This window comes from Primulina eburnea, chromosome 10 (assembly GCF_022965805.1).
Source record: "Primulina eburnea isolate SZY01 chromosome 10, ASM2296580v1, whole genome shotgun sequence".
NCBI lineage: Eukaryota > Viridiplantae > Streptophyta > Magnoliopsida > Lamiales > Gesneriaceae > Primulina > Primulina eburnea.
This window is the reverse complement of record NC_133110.1, coordinates 5,897,842-5,913,098: the sequence shown is the minus strand read 5'-3', so window position 1 is coordinate 5,913,098 and position 15,257 is coordinate 5,897,842. Positions and strand designations below refer to the sequence as shown.

Here is a 15,257-nt window from a genome sequence, read left to right as displayed (position 1 = left end):
ACTTTTCTACAAGTGTTGTAAAAACTATGCGAGAAAATGTCATTTTACTTATGGTTTTTTTCCAATTAAAATGGATATTGAGAGCTTGCAGATTTTACATGCTCTTTTGCAAATTTTTCTAATATTTTATTTGCAATATAATTTGATTATTTTGAGTTATTTCAACTTTATTCATAGAAAAAGAAATTAATGAGAAATTTAAAAGAATGAAAATTACTTTATACTTTTGTATTAAATTTATGAGATAATCCTTATAATTTTTTTAATTAAGACAATCCTTATAATAAATGTGAATTATAGTGCTAATTTATTATCATTTGTTAGAAATTTATTTTTTATATATGATATTTTTAAACTTAATATTACGTATATGTGTTTTACTATACATATTTATTTGATTGATATTATTTTAAAATTTTATTTAACATGAAATTATTAATCATCAATATTAATTTTCAAATGACCTATTATTATATAAATTAGCTATGTATAATATATAGTTTAAAAAAAAGAGAAAGTAAAACAAAATTCGCAAGGAGTTAAAAGTTAGCAAAAACAAAATTGATATTTAACTTAATAATAAGTTTAGGGATTTTATTTTAACATCATTATGATAATTTAGTTAATTAAGAGAATTTTATTTGACAATCACTATATGCACTTCATTTAAAAATATTGTGATTTTGGTTTTTAGTAATATTTTCTATTAATTTTATTTTTATTATTTTCCATTGTGAATAATATTTGGATGAAAAATATCTTTATTAATTTGATATAGCTATCAGTATGTTATAATCACACGATTTGAAAAATGTTATATAAATAAATGAATATATTTTATTTATCGTCATCATGTATTTTTATTTATTGTGTTTTGATATATTTAGATTAATAAATACTTATAAACAAAATGTTATTCAAACGATTTTAAAAATTATCTAAATCTTTATTTTTCATTATTAGCCACCTACGTGCATCGCACGCACGTGATCATTCTAGTTAAAATATAAATCTCACTCAATATATAATGCAACACATTGCACCAAGTTCATTATTGCAGCTTCCATTCCACAAACCCCTCTCAGTTTCGATCGTTTCTTCGCACCTTTCGCGATTTGCGCACGGATATAGGTTAAAGAAAAAAAAATGGGAGCTCCAAAACCCAAATCCCGAAAAATCCCCCCATCTTCGTTATGACGTGTTCAAATACTCCTCGACTGGATTGCTGAAGAACAATGGACCCTAAATATCGCGTCAACAACGAACAAGATACGCCCCGCATTCCTCGTGTCATCTCCCCCAGACCCAGTTACTATTTTTCAACAGAGCAAGCTCATGGAGGTCCGTACACTCTCCCATTTTCTTTTATCCTCGATTTGTCTATTGGGTGTTATTTTTCTTTGGTACCCTTTTGGAATAAGTGTACGGTGTATGAGTTTGTTTGCATTGTATATCGTAAAGGATGGTTGGGTTGTTTGAAATTTGACGTGCCAATTCAGGGGCGGAGTCAGAATTATTATTCAGTGTAGGCAATAATATACTATAATTAATAAAGCAAAAAAAAAAACCGATTAAACAAAAACCATAAAAAATGTGTTCTAAGATTAGAACAGAAGCTACACAAAGCCAGAAACATCTGTTAGTTGATGGAAAACATCATAAAAATGACAAAAAATATTGCGTACAAAACCAACAATCAAAACAAAATCTGATAGAAAATATAAATTTTACAAACGAAAAATATGCATAAATTCATTCTCGATTGCAAAAAAATAAAACAGTTGAATGATCGAATAATATTAAATGAAAAAAACGATCTTAAATTTTATAAAATTCTGGATTTTGTTGGGAATATAAAAAATGTGACATTAGTAAATATGAATTGGAATGATTATTAATCAAATCATATGAAGTATGGGGCTTATGTGGAAAAAATTGTATAGAATATTACATATTGTCAATCAGAATAGTACTATCAAGTAAAAATCTAAAATTTGAGTCTATAAATTATTAAAGAAATATTTTTGTTGTTCTTTAAGTTAATTTGGGAAATTACATAATATTAGAATATCAAAACTTAAAATTTTTGATTTACAACTTATAATATATATATATATATATATATATATATATATATATATATATATATATATATATATATATATACACTTAATTTTTTTCCTAAAAATTATAATATATATACATAGTTAGCTAAGGCCCAGTGTAGGCAAGTGCCCACACTGGGCCTTAGCTGGCTCCGCCCATGCGTGCCATCTGGGGGGAATGAAGTACCTTGCCTTTTCACTTGTTATAACTTTACAGTGAAAGTGTGTTGTATTGGTTTTATTCTGGAATATTGCTTTTAATTTTTGTATTTTATTAGTTTGTCATGTAGTTCTTGATAATAGTTGATAATAATTATACATGAGACGTGAAATAACACCTCTGATGGGTTAGTTTTGACTGTTTCATGTTGTTTCAGCTGGGCATATGGAACCAGAGTTCAGACGGCTTCAGCATGGATACATCCGAAATGATTATCCCCATAATGTCCATCACTCCCACTCTCATCTTCAAGACTTGCACGAGGCGATTCGAAGGGAAATCGAAAAGGAAAGGATTAGGGAGGAAATAATCATGTCAGAGATTGTGAGAAGACGTGTTCTAGAAGCAGAGGTGAGGAGGGAGTTGATGATGGAGAGGGAAATGGCTATGCGGAGAGGCAGCGATGGGATTCCATATGGTTCATCACCAGCAATGAGGTTGGAATCTCCAATGACGTCTTCAAATTTGGGGATAAGAGCAGAAGGATGGTCTGCAGAGGAAAGACTTGGAATGGCACTTGAGGATAAGGAAAAGCAGAGAGGGAGGCATGAGAATGAAGGATTGGGTGCTTTGCCCTATCAGAGGAGGTCTGCTGACATGAGTATTTCAGAGGTTAAGCCTGCATCAGAGGGTTACAACGAAAAAGAAAGATTTTTTTTGCTGGTTAGTATATCCCTGTCTTTTGTGTGTGAGTGTCTAGGAACTAAATTTTGTGATAACCCTGATAATGTGTGACAGCAGTCGGTTTTAAGCACGTAAAGGATTATTGTAGGTATTTCACAAGTTGGTATTTGAATTTTCTGACGCATGGTGTTCAGAGAATGCTAATCAAAGCTTTTTCCTTGATAAAGTTGGATAGGAATCAAGTAGAAGCACATATTGGGGAAGATTGTCGAGCAGACATCTTTGAAGCATTTGGTTTACGACATGTAACAAGGACTGTAGAAGTGATAATCCATAGGTGTTTAAGGTGCATTGAGGAATGCAAATAATGTGAATGTAGTTTGCATTTCTCGAGATATTGGAGAAGGTTAAATGTGAGAAACTTAGACAATGTGGTTTCCTCTTGGCTATTTGGTGCCTGTAAGTAGATACATGCCAAATGGTACTTGTAATTTTTGTGATGATTTATGGACACATAATTTTTTTTAAAAAATATGACAAAATGTGTGGCAAATATGAAAGAGGATACAATGTTGACTGTTATTTCAGCAGGCTCATTTCTCTTATCGTGAATGTAAACGAATGAAAAATATGACAAAATGTGTGGCAAATATGAAAGGATACAATGTTGACTTTTATTTCAGAGGGCTCATTTCTCTTATCGTGAATGTAAACGAATGGGATGCTTGAAGTAGTGATCAACTCTATTTTACCTATTAAATTTGATTAATGTCAGAGTTCTTTCAACTATTCTAGTGTATGAAAGTCGAACATAGTTCTTTCAACTATTCTAGGGTACGAAAGTTGAACATAACATATTTATCATTGTTGACAATCAGTATATGAATGCAACACTTATGATGCCATATGATTTAAACCAATTACTAGTTCACTATAGTTCTCTAAGAATACAAATCAATACCTACTTTTTTGGGTTTCTTTGTTTGAGTTTTTGTTCTCTCCCCTCCCTGAACTGATGGTAATCAACATAGTGAATGGTCCCCTTCATTTTATTTTCCTCTTTTCCTGGTCATAATTATTTGTGCTGCTCAGCTGTGGGAAGGGGAAAATATGGCGATTTGTTAGAAAGATTATCCCATTTCTTATTCTTCCCCGCATTTCACCTTCCCTACAGCGACTATAATAACATATATGCATTGTTTGAATCTTGTAGACGAAGCCGGATGAAAATGTATCTGGATCAAAAAGGAAAGCCATAACACCATCTGAAGAAGAGCCTCCTGCTGATATTATTGCAAACAAGAAAGCTAAAGAGGAGTGGAGTTGTGCCCTTTGCCAAGTTAGTGCCACCAGCGAAAATGCTCTAGAAGAACACGTGCTTGGAAAGAAACACAAGTCGAAAGAGGCTGCATTGATAGCTCAGAGGAGAGGGAAAAACCATAGCATTGGACTTTTTACTAGTAAAGTTTCCAAGTCAAATCATGTCGTTGGGACCATTGATCCAGGGGAAGAGGAAGCGGTGGAACATAAAGCTCAATCTTTGTTATCTGAGAAGGCAGGAGTGGCAACATTGATGAAAGATGATTTGCCATTGTTGGAAAAACCAAAATCAGAACATTTGAAGAAAACCCCGTCAGAAGTGATTAGAAATGTACATAAAAATGAGGATGATCCAAAGGAGAAGGGTTATAAGTTTTGGTGCGAGATGTGTCAGGTAGGGACTTTATCTATGAAAGTCATGAACGATCATAAAAAGGGGAAGAAACATCTCAACAGATTGAGAAATTGTGAGAAAAATGGTGGAACTGGATCAATCAACCAAAAGAAGAGTGCTGCACTCGCTGCTTGCATGGATGGGGCTTCTGAAAATGGAAAAGGCGTAGATTCAGTAAAGTTCAACCAGGCATTGGATCGAGCAAGTTCAGAGGATCGCAAGCTGTTAGATGCATTCCATCACGAAGAACAAGAAGGAGAAACCTTGAATTCTGACAATATTAACAAGGCTTTAGATGGAAAGAGGTCCGAGGTTTTGGAAATTCTTGGATGCAGTCGAGCAGGAAGATCACAAGAAGTAGGCATAATCAAAGAAGAAACCTGAGATGAAAATATGGCCAGGCCAGAAGGTGACTCAAAAAATGATGAAGATGAGCCCAAGGAACAAGAACAAACTAGTTATTCCACGAGTTCAATCACTAAGCCGCAAGTCTAAGAACATGAATTTTAATGTGTTTGGAACATTTATTGTGACTGCCCTGTTGCTTTCACATCTTATTTTGATTCTCTCAACATGGTTAATGGCTTATTACCTTTTAACAAGTTTGAAACCTCTCGACGTCCTCAAGAGTTACATGTACTCGAGCTAGATTATTTGTAGACATCCTAAAGAGTTACATGTACTCGAGCTAGATTATTTGTAGATGTCCATTCCTTTTTCTTTTTTATTTTTAAATTATGTTTTGCTTTAGCTTGTTGGCGTTTATGGGATGTTTTATTTATACTTCTTAATCCCAATTTAGCATAAAAATAAGTATGCCATTGATACCAAAAAGAAGAGACAAATCCCAGAAATCACTACTGTAAGTTTCTCCTCCTTTCTTTCGTGTGTTGGTGGAAGCGAGTAATGCACATTTTTAAGAATGAATGAGCACAGACTCATAGGGACGATTCGACTACAAAAACCCAAGCGTGCCTAAAAAATGCTTTTAACGACCACAAACTTGCTTCAACTCCCAACATCCAAAAATTATACTTTGGAGAAATACTCAACACTCGATTTCTACAAAAAAATATCTGAAAAGATGGGATTAATGTGTCGAACATGAGAGAAGTTGGAGGGGTGAGATTACCTTAGCATCCAAGGAAGATTTATACTAAATTAGTAAAACTTAAACTTTCATCTTTACGCACCATAATTACAATTCTCCGTTCACCTACGGCAAAAACTTGTGTGACATTATATCACATATCGTATTTTGTGAGACATATATCTTATTTGGATTATTCATGAAAAAATATTACTCTTTATGCTAAGAGTATTACTTTTATTGTGAATATCGATAGGGTTGACCGTCTCACGAATAAAGATTCATGATACCGTCGCACAAGAGACCTGTTCTTTGGCTATAATAACTAGATGGTTGGTTGATCGACTTTTTGGTAAGTTGGTGTGACCTCTTTATGTTTTATTTTATTTTTTTACAATTTTTATTTAATTAAAAAACGAATTATATAGACACGCAAAACCTTATATAAAAATAAATGGTATAGACACGCAACGCATACAATTGAGGAAGCTTACGCGTCCTGATTGCGCGTCTGCTATTTTTATTGGGAAAAATGGGTTTTTTTTGTTTTATAATTCCCAAACGTCCAAAGTCTCTTCATATTCACTCGTCGTCGACTGAAGAGGAATAGACATGGATCCTGTATACCATGGGGGTACGTACACTCTCCCAATTGCTTTCATCGTACTTTTTTCCAATATTGGATCTTCGATATTTCTACTGGCTGTTATTCTTCTTTATTTTCTGCGATTTTTTATACTCGTTTAGGATGTATGTACTGTGTATGAGTTTGTATGTGTATTTTGACCTTCTAGAGGATGGAAGAGTTGTTTGATGAGATGAGAATTGGGTTTTTTTAATGTGTCTTTTCACGTTTACTTTTACAGTGAAAAAAAGTATGCAAAGATGCGTATGTGTAATGAATGATATTAGCTAGATTATGATCTGGACATGTAAAGGTGTTTTATGGAAGCAATGGTTTCTTTCATTCTGGAATATTACATTAACCATTTTGGTTTTTGATTAGTTTGTATAGTAGTTCGCATATTTTGATAAGACTTGATATTTCTGCATTAGACTTGAAATGCCACTTCTGATGTGTTAGTTTTGACTTTATTTCATGTTTGCTTTATGTTGTTTCAGCTGGGTATATGAACCCAGAATTTGGGTGGAATCAGAATGGATATGGACGAAATGAATATCCCCACCCTCATCTTCAAGACATCCATGAGGCGATTCAAAGGGAGGTCGAAAAGGAAAGAATTAGGGAGGAAATAATCATGTCAGAGATTGTGAGAAGACGTGTTCTAGAAGCAGAGGTGAGGAGGGAGTTGATGATGGAGAGGGAAATGGCTCTGCTGCAAGACCGCAATGGGTTTCCATTTGGTTCATCACCAGTAATGGGGTTGGAATCACCAGTGAGGCCTTCACTTTTGGTGACAAGAGCAGAAGGATGGTCTGCAGAGAAAAGACTTGGAATGGCACTTCAGGATAAGGAGAAGCTGAAAAGGAGCGAGTATGGAGGATTGGAGACTTTGTCATTTCAGAGGGGTACTGCTGACCTGAGGATTTCAGAGATTAAACCTGCATCAGAGGGTAACATAGAAAAAGAAAGAATTCTTTTGCTGGTTAGTATACCTCTCGGTCTTTCATGTGTGAGTGTCTAGGAACTAAAATTTTGTGATGACCGAATAATGTGTTCCAGCTGTCAGTTGTAAGCGCCTAAAGGATCATTGGAGGAGTTGCAAATATTGGTATTTGAATTTCTGACGCATTTTATTATAGAATGCCCATCAAAGCTTTTCCCTTGTTAGAGTTGGGACTTCAATTAAGTAGAAGCAAAAAATTGAGAAAGATTTGAAAGCAGACATCTTAGAATCGATCTCCTCTAGTACCTACATGATTTACCACATTTTTTTATACTACATGTATTAAAGATCATAAAAGTGATAATTCATGGGTGTTTGAAGGCTAGAACATCAGTCCACCAATAGGATCGAATCAGAATTAGAGTTTAGCATAACTGAGGAGTGGGAACATGAATGTAATTTTGCACGATCAAGATCTTTGGAACAATGTTACACTTGAGAAACTTAGACATCGCATGGTTACCCTCTTTTCTATTTGTTGCCTGTTAGTAGATATATACCTAGTGTTACTGGTATATAATTTTTTAAGTATGCCAAATTTGCGAAAAATAGAAATGAGGACACTGGCATTTACTGTTATTTCAGCAGGCTCATTTCTCATCTTGTGGACGTAAATGAATCGGATGATTGACGGAGTAATCAACTCTACTTTACCTACTAAATTTGATTAATTTTGGAATTGTTTTTTGTAATGAAATGTTGAGATTGTTTTAAGTTGTATACTGTATGAAAGTTTGACTTAGTCATTGTGGACAATTAGTATATGAATGCAACATTTATATAGCCATATGGGTGAAAGAGCTAACAGGTCTGCTGTAGATTTCTAAAAATGAGTTTTGCATGAAATGAACCATGAACAATCAGTTGAAGTTTCCTAAAACGAGAAGTGGGACAAGGAATATACATGATGTCTTAGATAATGACAGTGACACAGGAGGTATTTATAGCACTTTCAGCTAATATCGCAGTGTTTGCGTCCTATTGATCAATTTGCACATTAAAACAAGACCTTTTCCTTTTTGTATCTTTTTCTAAAGTTAGTTTCAAATTTTTTTCCAAAATTTATGTTACTTCCTCGACCATAGGCTTGGTTCTGGTCAGGTATTTGTTTATGTTAACATAAGCTTATGCCTACTTTGTTTTTGTTTTCTTTACTCGAGTTCTTAAATGTTCCACCCTCCCTGAATTGATAATAAACAACATAGTGAGTGACCCCCCGCTTCATTTTATTTTCTTCTTTTCCTAGTGACAATCATTGGTGCCTTCAGATGTTGGAAAGGTAAAACATTCAGTGATTTATTTGATAGAATATCCCATTTCCTATTCTTTTTTCCCCTATGTTTCCCACCTTCCCTGTGGTGACTACAATAACAGCATATTGATTTTGTTTCAATCTTGTAGACCAAGCCAGATGAAAATGTGTCTAGATCGAAGACGAAGGATGTAACCCCCTCTGAAGTGGTTAATCTTGAGCTTCATGCTGATGTTATTGCAAATAAGATATCTAAGGAGGAGTGGAGCTGTGCCCTTTGCAAATTTATGTCCACCAGCGAGAAAGATCTAAACAAACATGTGCTTGGGAAGAAACATATGTTGAAAGTGGCTGCATTGAGAGCTCAGAGGACTGGAAAAAACTATAGCATCGGACTTTTTCCCAAGAAACCTACTAACTCAATTCACGTGGAAGAGAAGGGGGTGAAACTTAAAGCTCGATCTTTGTTTTCTCAGAAGGGGGTGAAACTTAAAGCTCGATCTTTGTTTTCTCAGAAGGGGGGGAAGGCGACATCAAAGAAAGATGATTTGCCATTGTCGCAAAACCCAAAATTAGAACATTTGAAGAAAACTCAAGCAGAAGTGATTCAAAAGGTACAGAAGAATGAGAATGATCCGAGGAAGGAGGGTTGTAAGTTTAGCGAAGTCATGAACGCTCATAAATTGGGGAATATTGAGCTTCGTACTGATGTTATGACAAATAAGAAATCTAAGGAGTGGACATGTGCCCTTTGCCAAGTTATTGCCACCAGTGAAAAGGATCTAAATGAACATGTGCTTGGAAAGAAACATAAGTCGAAAGTGGCTGCATTGAGTGCTCAGAGGACTGGAGAAAACCTTAACACCGGACTTTTTCCCAAGAAACCTACCAAGTCAATTCACGTGGAAAAGAAGGGGGTGAAACTTGAGGCTCAATCTTTGTATTCTCAGAAGGGGGGTAAGGCGACATCAAAGAAAGATGATTTGCCATTGTCACGAAATCCAAAATCAGAACAGTTGAAGAAAACTCCACCAGAAGTGATTCAAAATGTACAGAAGAATGGGAATGATCCGAGGGAGAAGAGTAGTAAGTTTAGCAAAGTCGTGAACGCTCATAAATTGTGGAACATTGAGCTTCCTGCTGATGTTAATGCAAACAAGAACTCTAAGGAGTGGAGCTGTGCCCTTTGCCAAGTTAGTGCCACTAGCAAAAAGGATCTAAATGAACATATGCATGGAAAGAAACACAAGTTGAAAGAGGCCGCATTGAGAAGCTCGTAGGACCGGAAAAACTGTAGCATCCCACTTTTTCCCAAGAAAGCTGCCAAGTCAGTTCACTCGGAAATTTATTGTGATTTTCCTGTTGCTTTCTATCCTTATATTTTGGTTCTCTCAAGGCTAATGGCTTTTCATGTTTAGACAAATCTCTCAACGTCCTTAAGACTAATGAGTATATTCAAGCAAAGTTATCTGTAAATTTCCATTTCTAATATGAAGAATGTTTTTTTATAAGCGTGTTTTGCATGTATGGGCTGCCATGGCTTAATTCAATTTCACATCGAGATTATATTTATTAATTCAATTTTAACGTTATATCAAGTATGTGGTACCCGAAAAGAAACAAATCCAACAAATCACTGCTAAAAAATCTGTCCTCTTTTGGATACCCCTTGGAGTTGGACATGTGGGCGGAGGCAAGCGTCCACAATTTTAGGAATAAATGAGCGTAAGAAAATTAGATTTTTTTATATTATCCAAATAAGCAGTGTTCTTAACTATTCAATATACGACACGTGTATTGAATAGATAAATCATGACCACTCATTAAACCATGATATAAAAATGAGTGATCATAATTCATCATCCAGCACATATGTCATGTACTGAGTGGATGAAGACATTATCTATATAGATAGCATCTACCAAGTCACCCATCCACCAACCCAGAAAATTAGTTGAATGAAAGAATGCAACCAAGCAAATTATCAAAAAATAGTTCAATTTGTTTTTAAAAAACGTATGTCATAACAAAAATGTTGTATTCTTCTATAAAAAGACTAAAATTGCAAATATTTTCATTAACTAGACATTTGTTTTAAAGGTAAGGCTATTTCTCCCTACTCTGCCGAGTTAGTCCACTCTGATTTCAAGGAAGCACGCAGTATAATTCAAGTCAATAGACTATGAAAATATTCATATTCCCAATACAAATTTACAAAACGATATACAACAGCAAAGAAGTCTCTACCAAAGAATAATTCTGCTGAGTATATCACGAGTGTACAGAAGAACAGAAGTAAAGAAGAGATTTTGGGTTTTTCAATCAGGCGACACATCGATTTGAACTGGTGAGATTCGCTACCCCTACACCCGATTTGAACTGGTGAGATTCGCTACCCCTACACCCGATTTCCTGGGAAGCTCCCGAAATGCCAAGTGGGATGGTGGCATTTGATTGTGGTCGATGATAGTGTTGAAACACATATACATATACCAGTATCCAAACTTCATTCTTTCCCTAGATTCAACCATAGAAGCCACAAATTCAGATAAAACAACACCAGTAAATATTTCTTGTTACAGACAACTGTTTCTAACATATATCTTGGTATGGTTACAATACTAGTGTACCAATCTAGGAATCCTCTAGGCGTTAGGAATTGCGCTGGGTCAATAGTCTAAAAGGGAGCTGAATACCAGTCAGCTCACAAACTTTTTTCAGTTGCCCCGAAAAATCTAAACTCTCAATGCAACAGGATCCTTCCATGATATTTTCCGCTTCCCCGTACGTGACGAACCCTCCCCTGCATTTCGGCAGATGGATAATTTTAAATCGGTTTGTTGCTCTTCATTACCTCTAATCAAACTTTTCTTAGCTTCTTCAAACATTGCTGCATCTGTGTTGAATTGGAATTCCTCATCCCCAGTCTAAAAAATGAAAGAACTAATTACCATTATGTTTTTAATGAAAATTTGGATGTTACGACTTGGATAAAACTAGTTTACGTACCGAGATCTCATTCAAGTCAAAGATTGGAGCTCGGCCAGGCAAAGAAGCTTCTTTGCCACTAAGACTACCGTCAAGATTCAAATCAAAAGTCATGTTCGAATTCCTCAGAGCTGCCTCATTTGTACCATGAATTCTTGCCTGAAGGTTTAAATCGAGAATTGGGGTTGTGTTGTGAGATAAAACAACTTTCCTGCTATTTTTCCTTCTCTGGTAGTCCATACCAGAAACGGTAATCAATATGGGTTGAGCAGCTTCATTTCCAACATGTACTATTTCGTGATTATGGCGATCAATCAATGTGGAAGCACTACGTAAAGTGGCTTCCTTACGAAAATTATGTTTCTTCTTTGGCTTTTGTCTTGTACTTGGTGGTAACCTATGGACTGTAGCTTCTTTCAATATTTTGGTTCTCATAGTCGGATTTGGAAACTGTACATGTTTCGCATCTAGTGATGAATTCAAAGCCTTTGTTTTCACAAGAATTTCATATCTTCCCCGCAAAAACCTGTGTATTGTAAAAGATCAAATGAGGTAAAAATATTTTAAAACAAGATGTGAAAAAACCAACTGCATGCAGTGCACTTAGAAATCCGATGAATAGGGATTTATTGAATGCTTGGGGATTCAAGGAGTTCGAAATAATGATTTCTAGGTTGACGATAAATTTTATGCTCAGTCCTCCTAAAATCCAATCCTAACAGTATGATCAACTCCATATTCTAGAGAAAAAAGTTTTCTTAAAAAGAAATTACCAATATATCAAATGATGAATAATCAGCCACAATTATGAATTTTGGGCCAGTTGTAAGCACACACACTGCAAAATATTTTTGGTCGAGAACGGCCCCTTTTCTGCAACTGAATCACTGACACACAAGTGGTGCAAAAATTATTCAATTTCTCGTTGACGCTTGTTCAAAGCAAATAAAACGACTAATTGCAAGTAATTTAACAATTAAAGTGATCATCCCAGAAATTCAGAAGCAGGGTCGTTATATTGAGTAATTTACAGAATTAGGTGAGTATTTGCATACCGAACTTCAGCAGCAAGTATCAGCTTTCTCTGTTTTGCTGCCTCCAATTTGCTTCTCATTACAATAGCTTCCTGCAACATGGTACAATTACAACTCCTCTTATCTCTGATAATGAATTTAAAACATCCAAAGCCACAAAGGGGTTTGAATGTTTAAAGAAGGAATTTCATACTTGGATTTCAAACCATACTCGTATTTGATACACCTGAAATCTATTACAATTGTTTATGCACAAGTTTAAAATTTAAAGGATACTTGAGATCTCACAATATCGAAAGTATTGAGACAACCAGAATGGATTTGAAGTCGAATATTTGGATTCCTCGAACTAAAATGACTTAAAAATCCAAATGCAACTTAAAAGTTTGTTTGGATGGCTTGCCTTTGGATCGAAGGATATGGCAATTTGGATTTCAAATTTCTTATCAAAATTCACTCTTACTTTTAGACGAGTGATTTTCAAATCATGGATTTCATCAAACTTCAATTGTAAGTTTTGGACCAAAAGAAATATTTAAATACTGATCTTATAAATTTACAAAAGTCAAATGATTCAATCTCAATACAAAAGAAATTTAAACCATGATTCAAATCCTCAACATCTTAACCATTCAGTTCCAATTATTTTCCAACTTGGAGTAATCTGAAATCCAATCATAAATCCACTCATCAAAAGCAATTCTAGCAAACCAAATGCAATCTAAAGTTAAACATTTAAATAATTTTTTTTAATGAATATATATCTAGAGAAAATCAGTACCACTACCCGTTTAACGAAACAAGAAAACATTTATGATTTATATGAAGTCGAGTACCAAGAGGGTATAAGCAATGAAAACATCACGTAAAATAAACATTCACTCCACATTCCATCTTATACATGAGCTTATTAATTATTGCCCAAGTAGAAAAAATAAAGAACTTGAATTAAAAAAAAGAAGGGTGTCGACACCAAATCTCGTGGATCAAATGCTTTTGCTGAAGTCTTTTACCCTATTCAATTCAACAAGCATTGATTCCAACTGTTTTCTCAAATACGCCAAGCTCACTAAACATTGAGAATTGTAATCATCCCAAGAACAGGTATCAAGAAATCCGGGGACAAGTAACCAATTAGGCATATTGGATACTTCGGGTAAAGTAACATTTGATATTCAACGGGATACGTGCACTATGAAAGTGAATAGTAAAAACACAAACTAAATCCTAAATTATCCTGAAATGAAGTCCAAGACTAAAAAACCATACAAAATAGCCATAAGAGACGACTTACTTCTGGACATCAACATAATATAAAGAAACGGATAACTCGTACGAAATAACAAACTATCAAACATAATTCTGAACAAAAACAACAGTGAACAGATAAAGCAAAATCACAACCCCAAGGAAGGGAAAAATATCAAGGCCGTGTAAAATATAAGAGGGAAGAATCAGAAAACAGCAATTCGGTACTAAAAAAAACAGATCAACCCACAAAGCAGAACAAACCGAAGCCTTCAAATCCAAGCAAACCTTTCATTTGAGACCAAACTCACCACGAAATCAGATCAAATAAAGCACCAGATGATCAAAAGAACAAAAGAAAATCAACACCCATAAAGGGAAAATCATACCCTTCGCAGCTCCTGATAGTCCTGCATAAGAGCCCGATGCCTGAACCTGGACTTAGCATCCTCATATGCTCCGACGCCATAAAAAGGAGTTTGACCCAGAAACGCCTCTTTACTCTTCCTAGACATCAGATCCCAGATTAAAGCAAGCCCCTTTGCCAAATAATTGAGATCTTGAAAATAATCAGTCGATAGATTAAAAAAACAATCAAAAGGTCAGCTGCGTAACAAACAGATAGGGATGAAAACAAGAAAATGAATAGATGGCGATAGGTATGAATAGGAAGAAAAGAAAGGGTTGGCCAGCAATAATGAAAGTTGGTTTGTATATAAGCAAATAAAGAAAAGATAAGAGTAATAGAGATGTAGAAAGGACAGTAAGAGAGAAAAAATTGAGGGGGAAGGTGGGAAGGCTCTTTCTTTGCTTTCCCCTGTTTTCTCTGTGAAAAACTCTGACCAATGCAAAGGCCGAAAAAGCCCACACATCTCGGGCAAAAAATAAAAACATAATTGCATGGGAAGATAGTGAAGTCGATGATGAAGATGGGATTTATTTTGGGAGATGGCAGAAGGGTAATTGTGGGAAGAAAAATCCCCCTTTTTGGTGCTGTGTATGAAGTGGGATTGCGTTAATTTTGAGGAATTCCGAAGACTTTTGTTTCCCCATATTTCCTGCTTGCACATACATACATAAATAATGGTCCAACTGGGCCATTAGAGAGATGGTTTGGTGGTGTGTGGAGTCTTCTTTTTCTTTATTTCCTGCTGTGCATATGCACAAAACGTGTACGTATACTGGAGGAAAGAGAGAGAAAGGAGGTGTCTTTATGTTGATTTAGAGAGAGAGAGAGAGAGAGAGAGAATTTCTTTGGGAAGAGACTGATGATGGAAAAGCGACAACCAAAAAGGAAGGTGCTGGAGATCAAATGAAGTCTCTGTTTGTTTCTTTCATTTCTTGATGCGTTGTT

General features: G+C 35.1%; 3 protein-coding genes across 3 annotated transcripts; 2 read left to right on the top strand and 1 right to left on the bottom strand.

The window, feature by feature from the left end:
* The first annotated feature begins 1,059 nt into the window (after nucleotides 1–1,059).
* On the top strand, nucleotides 1,060–5,413 carry LOC140842791 (uncharacterized). The gene is made up of 3 exons (XM_073210927.1): nucleotides 1,060–1,341; nucleotides 2,483–2,988; nucleotides 4,163–5,413. Exons 1-3 carry the CDS (start codon nucleotides 1,236–1,238, stop codon nucleotides 5,045–5,047), a joined length of 1,497 nt encoding a protein of 498 aa, XP_073067028.1. The 5' UTR covers nucleotides 1,060–1,235; the 3' UTR covers nucleotides 5,048–5,413.
* An 820-nt stretch (nucleotides 5,414–6,233) lies between these two features.
* On the top strand, nucleotides 6,234–10,139 carry LOC140842790 (uncharacterized). The gene is made up of 3 exons (XM_073210926.1): nucleotides 6,234–6,387; nucleotides 6,876–7,360; nucleotides 8,783–10,139. Exons 1-3 carry the CDS (start codon nucleotides 6,366–6,368, stop codon nucleotides 9,911–9,913), a joined length of 1,638 nt encoding a protein of 545 aa, XP_073067027.1. The 5' UTR covers nucleotides 6,234–6,365; the 3' UTR covers nucleotides 9,914–10,139.
* Nucleotides 10,140–11,176: 1,037 nt separating this feature from the next.
* Nucleotides 11,177–15,208, bottom strand: LOC140842789 (uncharacterized). Its single transcript, XM_073210925.1, has 4 exons — nucleotides 14,293–15,208; nucleotides 12,677–12,747; nucleotides 11,643–12,147; nucleotides 11,177–11,560 (listed from the first exon to the last, which is right to left on the bottom strand). The coding sequence occupies exons 1-4, from the start codon at nucleotides 14,416–14,418 to the stop codon at nucleotides 11,369–11,371; spliced, it is 894 nt and encodes a 297-aa protein (XP_073067026.1). The 5' UTR covers nucleotides 14,419–15,208; the 3' UTR covers nucleotides 11,177–11,368.
* Nucleotides 15,209–15,257: the final 49 nt, after the last annotated feature.